The sequence below is a fragment of the Artemia sp. Qi Xiang Cuo genome, chromosome 8 (assembly GCF_049724085.1).
Source record: "Artemia sp. Qi Xiang Cuo chromosome 8, ASM4972408v1, whole genome shotgun sequence".
NCBI classification, from domain to species: domain Eukaryota; kingdom Metazoa; phylum Arthropoda; class Branchiopoda; order Anostraca; family Artemiidae; genus Artemia; species Artemia sp. Qi Xiang Cuo.
Window position 1 is genome coordinate 5,384,899 of NC_142801.1, and position 16,774 is coordinate 5,401,672.

Here is a 16,774-nt window from a genome sequence, read left to right on the forward strand (position 1 = left end):
AATTAGAATAACAAGAACAACCAAGTCAAAGATAAGAAATTAGACTGGCTGTTATTAATGCAACTATCTATAAAATTGCAGGCTAAGGAAAACGTTCTGAGATTTTGTCATGAAATAGAAGCCAAAGACATATATATATGAGACAAAATTGTGCTTGGCAACATGGGTGCCCTTAAGCTGAATTCCAGGGGGGGGGGCAAACTTCGTCTAATTACTACTTTTAATGCTATAAAATACAAATCTCAGAACAAACATATAAAAATACGGCAGCATCATACAGCCAGGGGGGGGCAAGAGCCCCCCCCCAAGAGCCCAGGGGGGGGCAATAGAGTTGTGAGAAAGTCAAACTTTATCGTAAAGAGCAAGGCGTTGAGGAGGTGACAGCCCCTTTCATGTATGGGATAATTTCTGTTTGTTTTAAGTTTTAACATCGTTCCTTAGTTTCAGTTAAAAAAAACTTGTTTTTTTATTTAATTTTTGAACGTTTTTGAATTAATGCAGGTTTTGATTTTGGTTCACTGTACATGAATAATCAAAAAAAAATTGCATATTAATTTTACTTTTATTTGGTTAAATGGCTTTCTCGTATTTTGTTTAATTTTAGTTACAAACGTTTTTATTAGTAATAAATATATGTAACTTACATAACGAACTTCTATATTCATAGATTTTTAATACGTATATTAGGGGGTTCGCCCCTAGTCGATACCTTGCTCTTGAAGCTAAACTTCGAATTTTGTCCAAACTCCTTAAAAATGACCCCTTAATCACAAAGACCGTTAATTAGAATAAATAGCTCGTATGAAAGTGCTAAAAAATCTTTGGCTTAAAGAGCGAGGTATTGACTAGGGGGTGAACCCAATCATATACGTAATATTTTCTGTTCGTTTTAAGTTTTGATGTTGCTCCTTACGTTCAGTTGAAAAACTTGTTTTTTTTTTTATTTAATTTCTGATCTGTTTCTTTAATAATGATGGGAGATCTGGCGCCCCCTTCATAGCAATGTTCCTTCCCCCCTGAAAACTTCCTTCATGGAAAGATCCTCCCATAAAACCCCCGCCCCCCCCCCCCAACCTACCAGAAAAAATCCCCCCTGAAAACGTCTGTATACTCCCCAATAACAAATACTAGGCTGGGTTGGGTGAAGTTCATAACTTTCAGCCCTCTCCCCGGGGACTTCGAAAATTAAGTCATCCTAAAAGACATATTTATCATATTTTCGACCATTCTGAACAAAATGGCTATCTCAAAATTTTGATCGGGTGACTGGAAAAAATGAGCGTGGGAGGGGGCCAAGTTGTCCTCCATTTTTTGGTCACTTAAAAAGGGTGCTAGAACTTTTAATTTCCGTTCCACTGAAGCCTACCACGATATTCCAGAACCACTGGGTCGGTATGATGACCCCTGGGGGAACAAAAACAAATAAACACGCATCCGTGATCTTTCTTCTGGCAAAAAATGCAAAATTCCACATTTTTGTAGTAGATAGGTGCTTGAAACCTCTACAGTAGGGTTCTCTTATATGTTGAATATGATGGTATGATTTTCATTAAGGTTCTATACCTTTAAGGGGGTCTTTCGCCCTTTTTTCTAAAATCAGCCAAATTAATTTTCTCAGGCGCGTAACTATTGATAGTTTAGACTAAACTTGATGAAACTTATATATTTTAAATCAGTATTAAAATCTGATTCTTTTGATGTATCTATTTGTATAAAAATTCCGTTTTTAAGAGTTTCAGTTACCATTGAGCCGGGTTGCCCCTTAGGCCTACAAACAGTTCGTTACCAAGAACTGTTTGATAAGATTTAAAAAAAATGAATTGATATAAATGCGATTTCTCCGGTTTATATTTGCCTAATAGCCACATTAGGCACAAATAATTTGCAGGGCCAGTCGGGCCCCGCAAATTTATATTGTAAAGTATTGTAACTAAAAAATATTGTAACTACAACAACTCAACTAAAAAAAATTCTTAAATCTCAAAAGAGTGTAATAAATCTACCATAGATAAAACCAAGATTTTAGTTTATCTACAGCTCAAGAAAACCTGTACTATAGATTATTATGGGTTATACACTAAGTTCATTGGTGTAGACAAAAGAGCAAAGATAAATTACAAGGATGGGAATTGACGCTGGTTTGGACAAAAAAAAACATCGCCAGTGCTATCTTGTTTTTGGTGCTTCTTCTCATTTTTCAGTGTAAGAACAGGGAGAAATCAGTATAAATAGTGTAATTGGCAAATTTAGTATAGTGAAAAATGTAAGATTTCACATTTTGAAAATACCTAATTCCGAAGCTGCATAAAATTCCAAGAAACGCGAACCAATAGATGGTGTTGGGGATTTTTTCGCCAGCACTAGCGCCAGTTTCCATATTTACAAGTTATTCATACTTTTCAGAGCATGGATGTAATGCATGATTTATAAAATAAGAAAGATGTGCAGCTGAAAAAAATAACATAATTTGAGAGAGTTAGGAGCCCATTCTCTAAACGTTAAACAAATTATCTCCTATAAAAAAAAAAGGCCAGTAAAAATTTTCGGCAAGTAAAAGTGCCGGCAATCTGAAAATGGAACATACATGGAAGTAATGTGTTTTGACTGGAGCCTCAGAGTTCCTTTCGAGGTCCGAAAAATCTGGATTTATTTTTTTAATATATGCGGAAGAACATCAAGAAGAAAATCAATATAAACTAAAACGACCTTGCAGGTTTTTTCGTTAATATTTTTTTTTTTTTACGGAGTCTGTTCTTTTAAGAAGTTGGAATTTTGTTTGTACTATTAGACTTGATTGATATTTTTAATTTTAATGAACTTTATGTACATAGAATCAACATAACACAAAATCCGCATGAAATATACTTTGTATTGTTTTCGACTTCTGGTTTTTGAATAATCAATAAGCACTGGCACCAATCGCTCTATTTCACTATAAAAAAACTTCATTCTTTAGAAGGATCAAACCTCTGTTCTAGGGTTATTGGGTATACTGAATTTCAAAGAGATTTTTTTTGCTTTGTTGCCAAGCAAAATAGCAGAAGTAGAAATTTTTTGGTGCCACAGTCTAAAACTAAACTTTTAGTTCCGCAGCATAAAATGACAGAAATCTGCCCTTTTCGTAAAACAATTCCTTTGGTATGCTTTTGAACAATTCCTTTTGGTACCCGGTTTTTAACTCGGATAATCGTATCAAGCGCGAATAAGCTTGTCCTGTTAGATCTGTATGAGTTAGCTGAATAGTGAGGCTAAGTCAGAGAAATATAATCTATGGACGAGCATGCTCCTGCTATTTGAAAGAAGATTTACGCAAAAGATTCAACTACTGATCGATAGTTTTACATGTGAAAAATGCGGTACATCCCCTCTGGAAAGAGGTGAATAATATAAAATCCTATGACAAAAACAGAACTAAAACAATATTATCTAATGTATAGTGATAATTTTTACGTAGATCTTTTTCTGCAAAGCCATTAAAAACACGTCCTTTATCATGCAAGCGCAAGCAGAGTCAGGATACTTGCTGTGCATTTTGGGTGTACTTGTAACAAATATTTTACACACGTACTATGGTATAAACAAAAGTCCATGACTTAAATTTATTATGTATTATATATATCCTAATCTAGCATTGTCCTGCCAGTCTATTTTATTTTCTTGAATTTGTCATATACATAATACTCGCTTAAAAAGATAAGTAAACACATAACATAATTCTAAGCCAGAGGGCCGAGTAGTTTAAAAAAAATAACTAAACGGACTAATTAACAGACCTAAATAGAAAGTCTTTCTCTTGTAAAACAGCTGGTCTTTCAACCAATTATAAAATCTTATTTTAACCAAACACTGATTTTTATTGATACTAGTGGCTTTATTTCATTTTGAAGTACCTTTAATCTCTAATAACAAATAAAAGCTTTTAATTCATAAACCTAACAGTTAGGTACTGTTCTACCACTTCCTACTGCTGATTATTCACCAATACAATCTATTCACCATTCTGGATAGCTAAGAATCGTCCTTTGGTTCTGACAATTTTTCCTTTTCATTTACTTCTTTCATAAATGGTTTTGTATCTTCGATTCAAATTCTATTAGCTGCATCTTTTTGGTTTTATTTTTATTACCTTTGTAAATGATTATCTCCTTTCAATTCAAATAATTCTAATTACATTATTTTAAACTTAAAATTTTACTATTTCTATAAATAGTTTAGTATTTTTAATTAAAATTATTTTAATTACAATCTTTTAATTTTATTCTTTTACTCCTTTCATAAATGAAAATTTATTTTTAATTTGAAGCTTAGCACCAGTGGTTAATCTGACTGCCCTATATATAGGCTACTCTTATTCTTTTAGCTTGACATGCATGCCCTTCTAAAAGCTCATCTTCTTATCTAGACATCTTCTATGTCTGTTATTTATCAATCATAAGTAGGGAAATTATCAATTTTGGTTAGTTATCAATAATGGTTGTTAGTTATACAACTGTTGCACAGACTCATGGATGATAACATTAAAGCAACTACACTTTTAAAGTGAATTGACACATTTTTACAATGTGATAAGCTTCGTTGGGGGGGGGGGGCATGTTTCAGGTTCACCCATACACCCATTTTTTTTTCATTGAAAGACACTATATCAATGAAAAACAAACAGAAATTGATCTGTAAATGTTTTTCACAGAACAAGTTTTTCAAAGAAAAGAAAAGAAAAGAGCTCCATTAAACCAAAATTAAACAGAAATACAGTCAAATAGTCTTCCCAGCGCAAAACTCCCACAACTCACCATCAATAAATAAATGAAAACGAACATGAATAGAAATTAAAATAAAGACCCGAGTCAAACACAAAACGAGCAAAAATTAACATGAGTAGGTAGGTAAGCCCCCATGCCTGCTAAAGACCAGAACATGATTTGCACTTTACTGAAAAACAAAACAAAGGACCTTTGGATTGTCAGTTCAACATACATATGCTAATATTTATTCCTTAAAGTTTTGATAATTCTTTATTTAGTCAAGCAAAAAAGTGAAAACATTTAAAATGTATTTTGTTTTGATTGTTTGAATTTATTTCTACTCGTTTTTGGCCTAATGGAGCTTTTTACTTTTTTGATATTTTTTTTTTTTTTAAGTATAAAACTTCATAATTTCGAAACGTTAAAATCATGTATGGGTGAACCTGAAACATGCCCCCCCCCCAACAAAGCTTATCACATTGTAAAAATGTATCAATTCACTTTACAAGTGTAGTTGCTTTAATGTTATCATCCATGAGTCTGTGCAACGGTTGTATAACTAGCAACCGTTATAGATATCTAACCGAAATTGATAATTTCCCTACTTATGATTGATAACTAACAGACATGTCAGTAGGTGTTTGCATTCTTACGTATGCCCCCACCCTCCGTATTAAATTCTTAAGGAAGATTCTATTAGTATTTTTTTTTTATGTACTAACAAAGAACATTCATTTAGAGAAGAAGATTCAATTAGAGAACATCAATTTTAACCAAAATTATCCTGACAATTGGGGACAACGAGCTAAGTAGTCATGGCAGATGGTTGTGATGTAAACTACGATTTAAGACTTGCTATTTGCGAAGGAAAACTGAAAAGAACAAGGCAGTTAATCAATACCTACGGGCTGTCATACTCAAAAGAATGGTCAGATGGATATGTATTACTTTGTGAGGCTTTGAAAAACAAGCATATATCAATTGCTAAATTGCTTTTAGATTGCGGTTGTAAAGTTAACAGTGAAAACTCTTTTTATCCAACTTTTGATACGCCTCTTCATTATGCTGTTGTTTGTGGTGATATAGAAATTGTTAAGAGGGTTTTAGATAAAGGCGCTTGGATTGATGCGGAAACTAAATCTGGCAATACCCCACTACAGCTTGCTGTTGAAAAAGGAAATTTAGCTATTGTGGAGTATATTTTAAAATGTTGTCCTGATATTAATAATCCAAGCAACAGAGACTCTCTTAGAATAGCAGTGTACGAGCATATAAGTTCCCGAGAATATAAGCAAATTGTTGAGGCTCTCCTAGATTATGGTCTCACTGTAGAACCTACAGATACAAGTGACTGTTACTTTTTAAACGAAGTCATCAAAAAAGGATATATCAAAATTGTTCAAGACCTTTTAAAGCAGGGTGCTGATGTTAATACATTAGTTCTTGGTGCACATCATGATGCAGTTATTGGTACAAAAGATTTTATACCCTTACATAGTGCAGTAAAGCACGACCAGGCAGGAATAGCTAATTTGTTGATAAGCTATAAAGCTGATGTAAATATCCAAGATGAATTTGGGGATACAGCACTTCATATTGCAGCTGAAAATGACAACAACAACATCTTGGAGTTATTACTAGAAAATGGTGCCAAAGCTGACCTTAGAAATAAGTATGGTGAAACAGCGCTTCACTATGCTTGTCACTTTGAATATATAGAAGCTATTGCGGCTCTTTTGGAATTTGGTGCTGACTTAAATATTACGTGTCTGAATGAACATACTCCTCTTTATTCAATTATAATTGACCTAATGGACTATGATTATTGTAGACCAGCTGCTGAATATCTTTTACGCCATATATTTAAAATGAAAGTTGCAAATTTGTATGTAAGTGAAGAAAATTTGCTATCAGTAAGTAAAATAAAGGAATACATGATTCGCAGGGGTGATTTTGATGAGAGTGATTTTCTTCATCAATGTGTGAGAGAACTGGAAAGAATGAAGAATGAAAAAGTTTGTCTTTGTACTATTTCGTTTTATGACATTTTGACAAAAGGGGAAAAATCGTTGGCAGTGTCTATGAGGAATGAAAATATAGTAAAGGCATTGAAATCAACAAGCTATACAATAGAATTCCCATTGTATGCTAGTATAATTAAAAGCCGTTTCAGAAAGGGTATTGAAAGGAAAGAGGTACTTGAACTTTGTCATATTAGAATTAATTATTTTCTGAACAAACATAATTACTTAAAAAAATGCTGCACTTAAAAAATATTTAGAAATCTCAGTAAAAAATACTTGGACAATTTGAAAGATGTATTTAATTCACATTGCTTCAATTAAGGAGTAATGACGGAACCATGAAACTCATGGTTTCGGCAATTAAAAGAAGATTTGAAAACCTAATCTTGTATGTTTTTTTTCTAAAACAAGCTGTTTTATGAAATGCTGTTTTACGAATTTGTAACTTGCATCAAAGGGATAAGATTCACATATCATTGAATTCATTCGGATCAAGTCTATCCATTCAGAGAGCCAGAATTATTGTATTGCTTATACTTTCCCTTTTGGAAGGAGCCAAGCTTGCTTAAAAAATTTGAAATTTTTATTTTTCAACTATTGCCCACCAATTTTCTACGTATTTTTCAATCTAAATCATGTACCCAAAATTTTTTAAATGCAAGTCTGCAGATTGAAAGATCTGGATCTCAGCTATGGAATTCTGTAAAAATGTTGCCTTTTGTTGTCATATACCAAAACCGTAGGAGAGAGCAGAAAGATAGCACACTAAAACTGCACTGGGAACATTAATCTTAATGGTAAGAAGATTAGCTTTTACAAGGGCATGCATGTCAAGCTAAGAGAATAAGAGCAGCCTATATATATGGCAGTCAAATTAACCACTGGTGCTAAGCTTCAAATTAAAAATAAAATTTCATTTATGAAAGGAGTAAAAGAATAAAATTAAAAGATTGTAATTAAAATAATCTTAATTAAAAATACTAAACTATTTATGGAAATAGTAAAATTTTAAGTTTAAAATAATGTATTTAAAAGAATTTGAATTGAAAATAGATAATCATTTACAAAGGTAATAAAAATAAAACTAAAAGAATGCAATTAATAGAATTTGATTTGAAGATACAAAATCATTTATGAAAGAAGTAAATGAAAAGGAAAAATTGTCAGGACCAAAGGACGAGTCTTAGCTATACAGAATGGTGAATAGATTGTAATCAGCAGTAGGCAGTGGTAGAACAGTACCTAACTGTTAGGTTTATGAATTAAAAGCTTTTGTTTGTTATTAGAGATTAAAGGTATTTCAAAATAAAATAAAGCCACTAGTATCAATAAAAATCAGTGTTTGGTTAAAATAAGATTTTATAATTGGTTGAAAGACCAGCTGTATTACAAGAGAAAGTATTTCTATATAGGCCTGTTAATTAGTCAGTTGAGTTATTTTTTTTAAACTACTAGGCCCTCGGGCTTAGACTTGTGTTATGTGTTTACTTATCTTTTTGAGTGAGTATTATGTATATGACAAATTCAAGTAAATAAAATAGACTGGCAGGACAATGCTAGATTAGGTTATATATAATACATAATAAATTTAAGTCTTGGACTTTTGTTTATTATGTAGTACGTATGTAAAATATTTGTTACAAGTACACCCAAAATGCACAGCAAGTATCCTGACTGCTTGGGCTTGCTGTTTCGACAGTTTGGTGCTTAAACCAGTAAGCTTGAGGCATTCTTTTCAATACATTGCTAGAATTTGCCAATTTGTGTACTGATTGTTAGAATAAAAGCATTTTTCAACGTATTCATTAGCTTTTTATTGCTTCATTATTCAACACTGCCAATTCTGCTAATTTTCTATTTAACAATCTTGACTTAAAAGTAATTAGACCTTGTTCTTTTTCTTGAATTATCAATATGTTGTTTTGTATATTGGGCATTACTACAAGTTTCTTAGTTTCCAGAATTTATGCTTCAATTTTTAGCTAATAAGCTACACCGTTAACTAATTGGTTCGTGCTTTAACTCTGCTGGAAGAGATTGAAAACCTTGCTTGTTAAAATTTGTGTTTAAATTATGTGTGATAAGTTTTAAAGAAGACTACATTTTTTTGGTTTGACTGGAAATAAAGAGAATTCTGTCTTGGGAGAACTGTTTCTTTGTTTCAAATTCTAAAGATATTCTACGAAATAGATCAAAGGAAAGAGATCTTCACGCGAAGATAAAGTCATGATAATGGACGTTTTTCTAATGGCTTCGCAGAAAAAGATCTAAGTAAAAATTATCACCATACATTAGATAATATTGTTTTAGTTTTGTTTTTGTCCTAAGATTTATATTATTCACCTCATTCCAGGGGGGGGGGATGTACCTCATTTTTCACATGTAGAACTATCCATCAGTAGTTGAACCTTTTGCGTCAATCTCCCTTCAAATAACAGCAGTGTGCTGCTCCATCGATTCTATTTAGTTGACTTAGCCTCACTATTCCGCTAGTTCATACAAATCTACTAGGACAAGCTTATTCGCGCTTGATGCTATTATCCGAGTTGAAAATTGGGTACCAAAAAGAATTGTTCAAAAGCATACCATAGGAATTGTTCTACGAAAAGGGCAGATTTCTGTCATTTTATGCTGCGTAACTAAAAGTTTCGTTTTAGACTCTGCCACCAAAAAATTTCTACTTCTGCTATTTTGTTTGGCAACAAATCAAAAAAAAAATTCTCTTTGAAATTCAGTATACCCAATAACTCTAGAACAGAGGTTTGATCCTTCTAAAAAATGAAGTTTTTTTTGTAGTGAAATAGAACGATCAGTGCCAGTGCTTATTATTATTTAAAAACCAGAAGTCGAAAACAATACAAAGCATATATCATGCGGATTTTGTGTTTTGTTGATTCTATGTAGATAAAGTCCATTAAAATTAAAAATATCAATCAAGTCTAATAGCAAAAACAAAATTCCAACTTCTTAAAATAACAGACTCTGAAAAAAAAAAAAATATTAACGAAAAAACCTGCAAGTTCGTTTTAGTTTATATTGATTTTCTTCTTGATGTTCTTCCGCATATATTAAAAAAATAAATCCAGATTTTTCGGACCATGAAAGGAACTCTGAGGCTCCAGCCAAAACACATTACTTCCATGTATGTTCCATTTTAGATTGGGACATTTTTAGACATTTTAAATTCGACAATAAGATCAAAGAGCAATGCTTTGCAGCTAGATTAAAGGGAAGTGCGCTACATTAAATATTTTGAATCAATTAAAGAAGAAGAGCCATATTACATTAGCACTCTAATCGCATCCTGTAAAAGAAGGTTCGTAGAAACGAGTGTTTCCGGGAGGCTAAGAGCAGAAGTAGTTACGTTCAATGCCTCAACCAGTATTATGGAGTATACAGACAAAATTTTTCGATCTGTATGCTTACAGTTGGGCAAAAGCGGAGGTGACGAGGCGATACGAAAAGTACAATAACATACTTTTACACAAGGGTTGCCGAAAAAACTACTAAGGCTAATATTATCAAGGAAACCGGAGAATCTCGAGCAGGTATAGAATGAACAAGGAAGACCCAACATACAAATCAAGACACCAGTTCAGATCACAGGGAGGGGGGGGGGAAGAAATTCAAGAAGACAAGGAACAAATAATACCTGACAAACATCAAGTAATTTGAATTTATTCCTAAGAATAAAACGATAAACAATACCCAAGGTCTAAATAGTAACACCGAAGAGAACTGGGAAAGCCCCCAAAACTTTTGAACTAATAATAGTGGGTATTTAAACGGAAAAACAGCCTGTAAGTGTCGATAGAGCAGTACCTTTTCAAAGAAATCTTTGTAGTTTATAATGTTGTGATACGAGCATAAATAACGACTAAACGATTTTGCGTTATTTTAAGATTGAAGGTTTCCAAAATTTACCTGATTTACGTGATACAGGCTTGTCAAAATCCTTAATTAGAGAGGAAGTTTTTAGAAGGTTTCCCCCTAGTGTACAAAATCATGTTATCAGATGCTAGAATTCCCTGTCATCGGTAACAGGTCACAAACTGACAATTTTGGGTGAATGTTCATAAAATTTAGCACAGGAAAAAAACAACGGTAACAGTGTTTATATGTACACATGTTACATATGTAATATGTACGGTGTTGGAGAGTGGTGTTTTCGTCTAGTAATAGTCAGGAAGAAACAAAATACATGTTAATATTTTTACAACGGTAGCAGTGTTAATATGTAAACAACTCCTATTTCCATGTATTTAAAGAGTGGACACTAATATGGAATTGTATGGGAGCCCCTAGCCAATAATATAACCATAATCGAGACCAACAAAACTGATAGGCAAGTTTGCGCGTCAACGGATAAAAATAGTGACAATCCGGAATATAATTTAAAATTGAACGGGATTATAATAATAGAAGGAGGAACAACAGCTCAAGTCTTAGTGACATCTAATACAAAGGAGTGTAATAACAAAAAAATTGAGGCCATAACAGAAGGAGACACTTTCAAGGAGTATCCTCAATTTTCATGGAAAATCAAATCATTAAAATTGAGAAAGGTTTCGCATATTTAAAATTATCAAATCTAAGCAGTGATAAAGTAAAGCCGAATTAAATAACCCTAGGATCGGCCGAAATGATTTCAATTACAGATATAAAATCGCTAGGAAGTCAAAAATTAAGCATGAGTTTTATAAGCCAAGAGCAAATTTCGCCGAAACTGCAACCGCAAAAAGATTACGGAATGGCAAGAACTGATTTTCTAACTCAGTTTAATTTAGAAAATCTACTGGAAACTATTTAAACCCAGGTGGGAAATATCTCGGGATTATAAATAGACTTTTGCAAGACACAAAGCTGATTATGGCTTAATCCACCTGACTACACACAAGATACTAACGGAAGAACCTCCATCAAAAAGAAAAATATAAGACCCCATATAATTTAGATCATGGTTAGATAACAAAATAAAAGTAATGGAAGAATAGGGTGTAATTAAAGAGGGTGTTGGAGAGTGGTGTTTTTGTCTAGTAATAGTCAGGAAGAAAGAAAATACATAGAGATTGTGCGTAGATTTTAGGGTGCTAAATGCAGTCGCGTTAAAAAATGTTATGAAATTACCACGAATAGATACGATATTAGATTAACTTTGAGGATCCAAATACTACACTAGTTTTGACCTGATAGCAGGATATTGGCAAATAGCGTTAGACCCAGAAACAAAATACAAGGCAGCAGTAATTTTAAACGATGGAAGAATGTTCACGTTTAAGTAATAAAAAACACCATTAGATCAGAAAGTTGTAGATCGGTATGCGAGTTGCTAAGCTACTTCAGTTGATATATCAGAAATCATGCGGCAATAGCTCAGCCCTTGACGAACCTTCAAAAAAAAAAACAGGCAAATTTGAATGTCCAACAGACGCTATAGAATCACTGGAAAAACTCAAAAGGGAATTAATGAACACTCCGATACTTTAATTGGCATATTTGTTTCAAGAAATCTTTTTGCAAACAGATGCGTCAACATATGGAATCGGAGCGGTACTACTATTTATAAAATCTTGAGGGGGAGGAATTAATAGTCCAATATGCAAGCCGCTCTCTGACAGAGATAGAAGGAAAACATTCAACGGCTGAAAGAGAAGGCTTTGCAGTTGTAGTTTTTAATCGAATATTTTTGTCAATTTTTGCTTGCAAAAAAGTTTACTTTCCACGTAGATCAAAAATCGCTAATTTGGTTGCATACAATGCTAAATACTTCAGCGAGACTTACTAGAGGGGTACTCTGTTTTCAAGCGTATTCACACAGCCCGATATTTATAGAAAGCGGCACCAATATTTTACCTGATTATCTATTGCGAAACCCAGAGGGGGACAAAAATTCATAACTGTCATACACAGCGACCTTGTTGATGCGGAAATATTGTCAAATAGAGATATCTCGCTACATCAACATAAAGACGATTTTTGTCAAGCCATGAAATCCTTTTTACTAAACGCAAAAGAGCTCCCTGAGCACTTCAAACATTTTCTGAAATAGCTCGATAATTTTGATTTAGAAGAGAGTAAAAATCTTTGAATAAGATATTATAGAGTTCCCCAGAAGTATAAAAAAACGAATCAAAACTTTGTAATAAATACGGCAATTCACGTCATTTAAAGGAAACATCATTTTTTTACAACATTATAGAGATCCAAGAATTTGCATGGATGCGATAGAAAATGATTGAGGAGATTACAATTTAGATCTATATAAATAGGAAATTATTATGCGTATGAAAAAAGCTATGGAGCAAGATAAAGGGAATTTGGAAGATGCAGCGACGATACAAAAAGAAAATTATGACAAGAAAAGTAAAAAATAAGACAACATATGCACTAGGAGACTTTATTTATGTACAGAAAACCACCTAGAAGGGACAAAAAGCTTAAAACCAAAATGGGACGGACCTTATAGACTAAGAAAGCAACTTCCAAATGTTTTAACGTATGTTTAGAAGCACCAAGAAAGAGAGAATGAAGTGTAAAGTTTTGTATCACCTCTCTGTGAATTGTCTACTTCTCTGTAAAGTTGTGTACTACTTTGTAAAGTGCGACTTCTTCACTTTGGAGTTTTATGGTACCGTTTGGCCCATTATCTGGGTTCGACTGGTGGAAGATCTCTAGAGTCTCTAACCATCGCAAAGTTTATGTTTAGAGCATAAAATATCTATTTATACATATAATACAGCAAATGTACATGTAACGAGGACAGATACAGAATTTGAACTGATTCAAGTAATCTAAATTGATAGCTTTAATTCAGTACAACATGCAGACACACATCAGGACATTTGACAGCACTACTCTATTTTATTCTGTCAACTTCTAGGTACTATAAAAAATATTCAGAATTAATATAAGTCATCAAGGAAATGTGCTTTATCTAGGAAATGTTCTTTTTGACAGATCCTTGAATTTAATTATAGATCTAACCCGGAAAACCCCACTTTTACTAAAGTTCAGAGAATTTTTTTCCCGGGAGTTTTCAAAATCTTTTTTTTCCACAAAAAAAATTATTTTCTGTCCTCAGACAAAAGTTCACTTAATAACAACATAAAATAAAATACTGACACTAAAACTGAATCAACAAGACACAAGAAAATATTTTCCCAATTGACACTTTCATTTCACTTAATATTGTGACGCTAGGTTTGCGAGACCTTATTCGTTTTTCCGCCTGAATTGCAACGCTGAGCGAAAATCGGCCATATTGTTGGTAGGTTTGTTGTGCAAACATGGAACTTATCATGGAATTTCCTGAAATTCAGAAGGCACTGGTGAGTTAATTTTGTTGATAATCTTGTTAATAGCAAGGCTGCACATCAACTGCATTTGGATTGATTTTTCCTGAGCTTGGGTAGTATGTTTAGCTTGTACTAAGCTATATCTGTGCCCAGCCAATCATGCACTCCAACTTGAAAATTACAAACATTTATTTAGGTGCCAAAAAAGGCAAAAAAGTTAACAAAAGTGACACATAAAGATCTGCCAGTCTCTACAATAATACTAACATGTTTATGACCTGAGAACCTGGGTTGACTTTCATGTTTTTTAGAAAAATTTGACCCTTAGAAATTAACATTGTGAATCAGTACCAAGAAAACTTAGGTTAGATTCTGCTACAAAAGTGATGATAATTGGATGGTTTTGGGGTCAGTGCCCTTTAAGAAATTCCTCTATGTCCAGCCAGGTTAATATTTTGTGTTCCAACTACACAGGCATCATGTGGTAACATTTTGGTAAATTTTTCCATTCATGGAATATTGAGATAGCTAAGAAATAGACATACATCGCCATTTAGAATTTCATGCTGAATCCAAATATAATAATCATTAACTAATAGTTTGCCGCAAAGGATCAAATTTTATAAATTTAGTTCAAGGATATTGTCAGTTTGTTTTCTTGCTTATTTGCCAGCAGATAAAATAATTGGATGGTCTGAAATGGTATTTTCTGGTGCAAAGTGCTGGAAAATTTTCAAACTTTCTACTAAAATGTGTATTTTTTTTTTCATTTGCATCTCAGATTTCTTTGTAGGAAAGCAAATAATTTGAAAATGAATATCATTCCCCTCTCCTTCGTGATACCCCTGCCCCTGACAATGTCTCTGGGCATTGCTTTTACAAATAACTAGATTTTGAATATATGAATACAAAAGAATGATTTATTTATAGGATATAAGCTATTCGGAATTGATTTTGAAACTGAATTCAAATTAATTATTCAATTAATTGAGTTAATTTTATTTAATGAATTCAATGTGAAATTAAATTTGATTAATTGATTAACAGAATTGATTTTTGTTCCATGAATATATTGGATCCAATGAAAAGTACAAGCGAGTTTTGCAGAGTGAGCACATATTAATGAAAAATTCAGTTATGTTTGTGTTGTGACTGAGAATTTATGAGTTGACTTAGCTGAGAAGGTCACCATTTGAGGTTTTGAGGAGCTCAGGATCCCCCTCCCTCAGTTTCTGTCCCTAGAACAGAATCAAAATAAGTTTTTTGGAAACATTAATTACCTTTGGAGGGTTACAGGGGACACTGTTGGTACCCCCACAACACAGCGCCCAGGGCAGGTGCCCCCTTTGCCCCCCTAGTTCTGGCCCTGGTTTTGGTCAGCTATCAGGGAGATTTAAGTCCATTCCCAGCAATTCAGCACATGGTAATAGTCCTCTTCCTCTCCTGAAAATGGACCTTGATCCCAATCTGTTTTTCTCTTACTTTTCCTTCAGCAGCAGGATAGCTGCATTTTTTCTAACTTTTCCTCAGGCTACACCAAACACAAGAGTATAAATTTGTATTTTTAGCAATCTGGCCTCTGGTGTCTGATCTCAGATCTCAAATAAACAGGTTTACTGTATGTCTGTCACACAAAAGCATCTCAGAGTTCCTAAAAAAATAATTTAAAGTAGTGGAAGGGTTAGGGGGGGGGCCAGGGGCCGAGCCCCTTTGAAATTTACCCCGATGATCCCAACCCGTCCCATTCAGTTTTTATTTTTTTTTATTAGCCTGGCGCTGGTGCCCCCCCCCCCCTCAACCCCTGATTTAAAGCAGCCCATAGTAGATTTACTCTTCCAACACACTCAGAACTTTATAAAGTCATTTCAGCCCCACAAACCATGCTCAAATCTCCTCAATTTAACTGGTTAGGCCTAGGCCTATGTCTATTTGAAGAACAAATCAGTACAAAATTTGTCAGCTCTAATTTTCTCATATTTTTAAGGGCCAGTGGTGCAGAGATCTTGATGTTGTCCCACTTATCTCAGACAATCTTATTGAAGATTATTACAAAGCTTCAAATTCAGCTAGCCGGCAACTCAAGAGAAGCTACAGCTTTTTGGTGGAGCAATATATTGACCTGGAAACCGTGCATATTTTAGAAGCGGAAGGACTTTTTGGAAATAAAGGGTTAGTGATAAAAGGGAGTTGCTATCACAGTTTTAAAAAGAGGGACAAGCCATATTCAATCAAAGTCTATCTTTCATGTGACAGTCAGATTATCAACAGTGCTTGTTCATGCGTTGCTGGAAGTGTTTTTTGCAATCACCTGGTGTCACTCTTGAAAATTATCAGTTTGATGCAAAGTCTGAAGTAGAAAGAAATCCCCGCCTCCATGAGCTGCACCGAGATGCCTCAACAGTGGAATTACATGAGAAAGCGGGATCTTGTGCCACAAAAGGTGATGGACATTGACATTTGCCAAGTTGGGGAAGGAGGACTGTCAACTCCAAAGACAGTGCAGCTATATGACCCGCAGGTCAGTAAAGATGAGTGTCTCAGTCTGAGATTGCAAGTTGTGCAACTTAGTTCTTCCCTTAGCCCGGCTGTATCTGCATTTTCAGATAGAACAGAGTTTCTGTTACATAATCTTTGTTTATTTTTGTTAATGGTTTTTTATAGGTAAATCTGATTCACTAAAGCAATTTTATTTTACTCTCAGAAACAATAACTT

General features: G+C 33.7%; 1 protein-coding gene across 1 annotated transcript; it reads left to right on the plus strand.

The window, feature by feature from the left end:
- The first annotated feature begins 14,051 nt into the window (after positions 1 to 14,051).
- On the plus strand, positions 14,052 to 16,455 carry LOC148949093 (uncharacterized). The gene is made up of 2 exons (XM_089092822.1): positions 14,052 to 14,094; positions 16,046 to 16,455. Exons 1-2 carry the CDS (start codon positions 14,053 to 14,055, stop codon positions 16,415 to 16,417), a joined length of 414 nt encoding a protein of 137 aa, XP_088948948.1. The 5' UTR covers position 14,052; the 3' UTR covers positions 16,418 to 16,455.
- Positions 16,456 to 16,774: the final 319 nt, after the last annotated feature.